The following is a 1,113-nucleotide window of genomic DNA, read 5'->3' on the forward strand; positions in this document are numbered from 1 at the left end:
ATATTATACACTGCTTTTAATACGTGTAATATTTATAATTAGATAAAAATACATTAACTATGGTAAGGTGTTACTCTGGGCATATTATACACTGCTTTTAATACGTGTAATATTTATAATTAGATAAAAATACATTAACTATGGTAAGGTGTTACTCTGGGCATATTATACACTGCTTTTAATACGTGTAATATTTATAATTAGACAGAAATACATTAACTATGGTAAGGTGTTACTCTGGGCATATTATACACTGCTTTTAATACGTGTAATATTTATAATTAGACAGAAATACATTAACTATGGTAAGGTGTTACTCTGGGCATATTATACACTGCTTTTAATACGTGTAATATTTATAATTAGACAGAAATACATTAACTATGGTAAGGTGTTACTCTGGGCATATTATACACTGCTTTATCTGTGTGGTTAATACTAATGTCTCATCTGATGATTTATTGGTATTTCAGGCCAGTTCATGGGCTGATATTTCTTTTCAAGTGGTTTCCTGGGGATGAACCATCAGGATCTGTCGTTCAAGATAATCGTCTAGACAAAATATTCTTTGCTAAACAGGTAGGTTTGTTAATAATTTTAGGTTTCATTTTGTCCAAGTTTGTGATAACTGCCAGATATTTGCTAGTTTACCTAAATGTTAAAATGGTTACATGTTGAAGAAGGACATTTCTTTTTTATTTTAATTATTTAAAGAAAACTGTGACATTCTAGGTATTATAGTTTATTTTGGTTTTACTTTTACCAATATGCTGTAGACCTACAATTAGGTCATGTTGTTTTGTTCTTTGTATCAATACTAATTTGTTGAGTGTTTGATTTAATAAAAATTCTACGTGTTTTACGCATTTTTTAACGGGTGATCAACAATGCTTGTGCTACCCAGGTATTTAAGTTTTCTGGTTAACTGCAATCACCATAGTTTCATTCTGTGTACTTTGTTTTTAACAGGTGATCAACAATGCTTGTGCTACCCAGGCTATTTTAATTGTTCTGTTAACTGCAATCACCAAAGTTTCATTCTGTGTACTTTGTTTTTAACAGGTGATCAACAATGCTTGTGCTACCCAGGTTATTTAAGTTTTCTGGTTAACT

General features: G+C 30.5%; 1 protein-coding gene across 1 annotated transcript in view; it reads left to right on the forward strand.

The window, feature by feature from the left end:
* LOC106476555 (ubiquitin carboxyl-terminal hydrolase isozyme L5-like) overlaps positions 1–1,071 on the forward strand; it is a 4,495-nt gene extending 3,424 nt beyond the window's left edge. Inside the window, exons 3-4 of the mRNA XM_013937204.2 lie at positions 474–579; positions 970–1,071. Coding sequence (XP_013792658.2) covers positions 474–579; positions 970–1,059 — 196 coding nt within the window. The 3' untranslated portion in view covers positions 1,060–1,071. The remainder of the gene's footprint in view (positions 1–473; positions 580–969) is intronic.
* The last annotated feature ends 42 nt before the right edge of the window (positions 1,072–1,113 follow it).

Source organism: Limulus polyphemus, unplaced genomic scaffold (genome assembly GCF_000517525.1).
Source record: "Limulus polyphemus unplaced genomic scaffold, Limulus_polyphemus-2.1.2 Scaffold10879, whole genome shotgun sequence".
Classification (NCBI taxonomy): domain Eukaryota; kingdom Metazoa; phylum Arthropoda; class Merostomata; order Xiphosura; family Limulidae; genus Limulus; species Limulus polyphemus.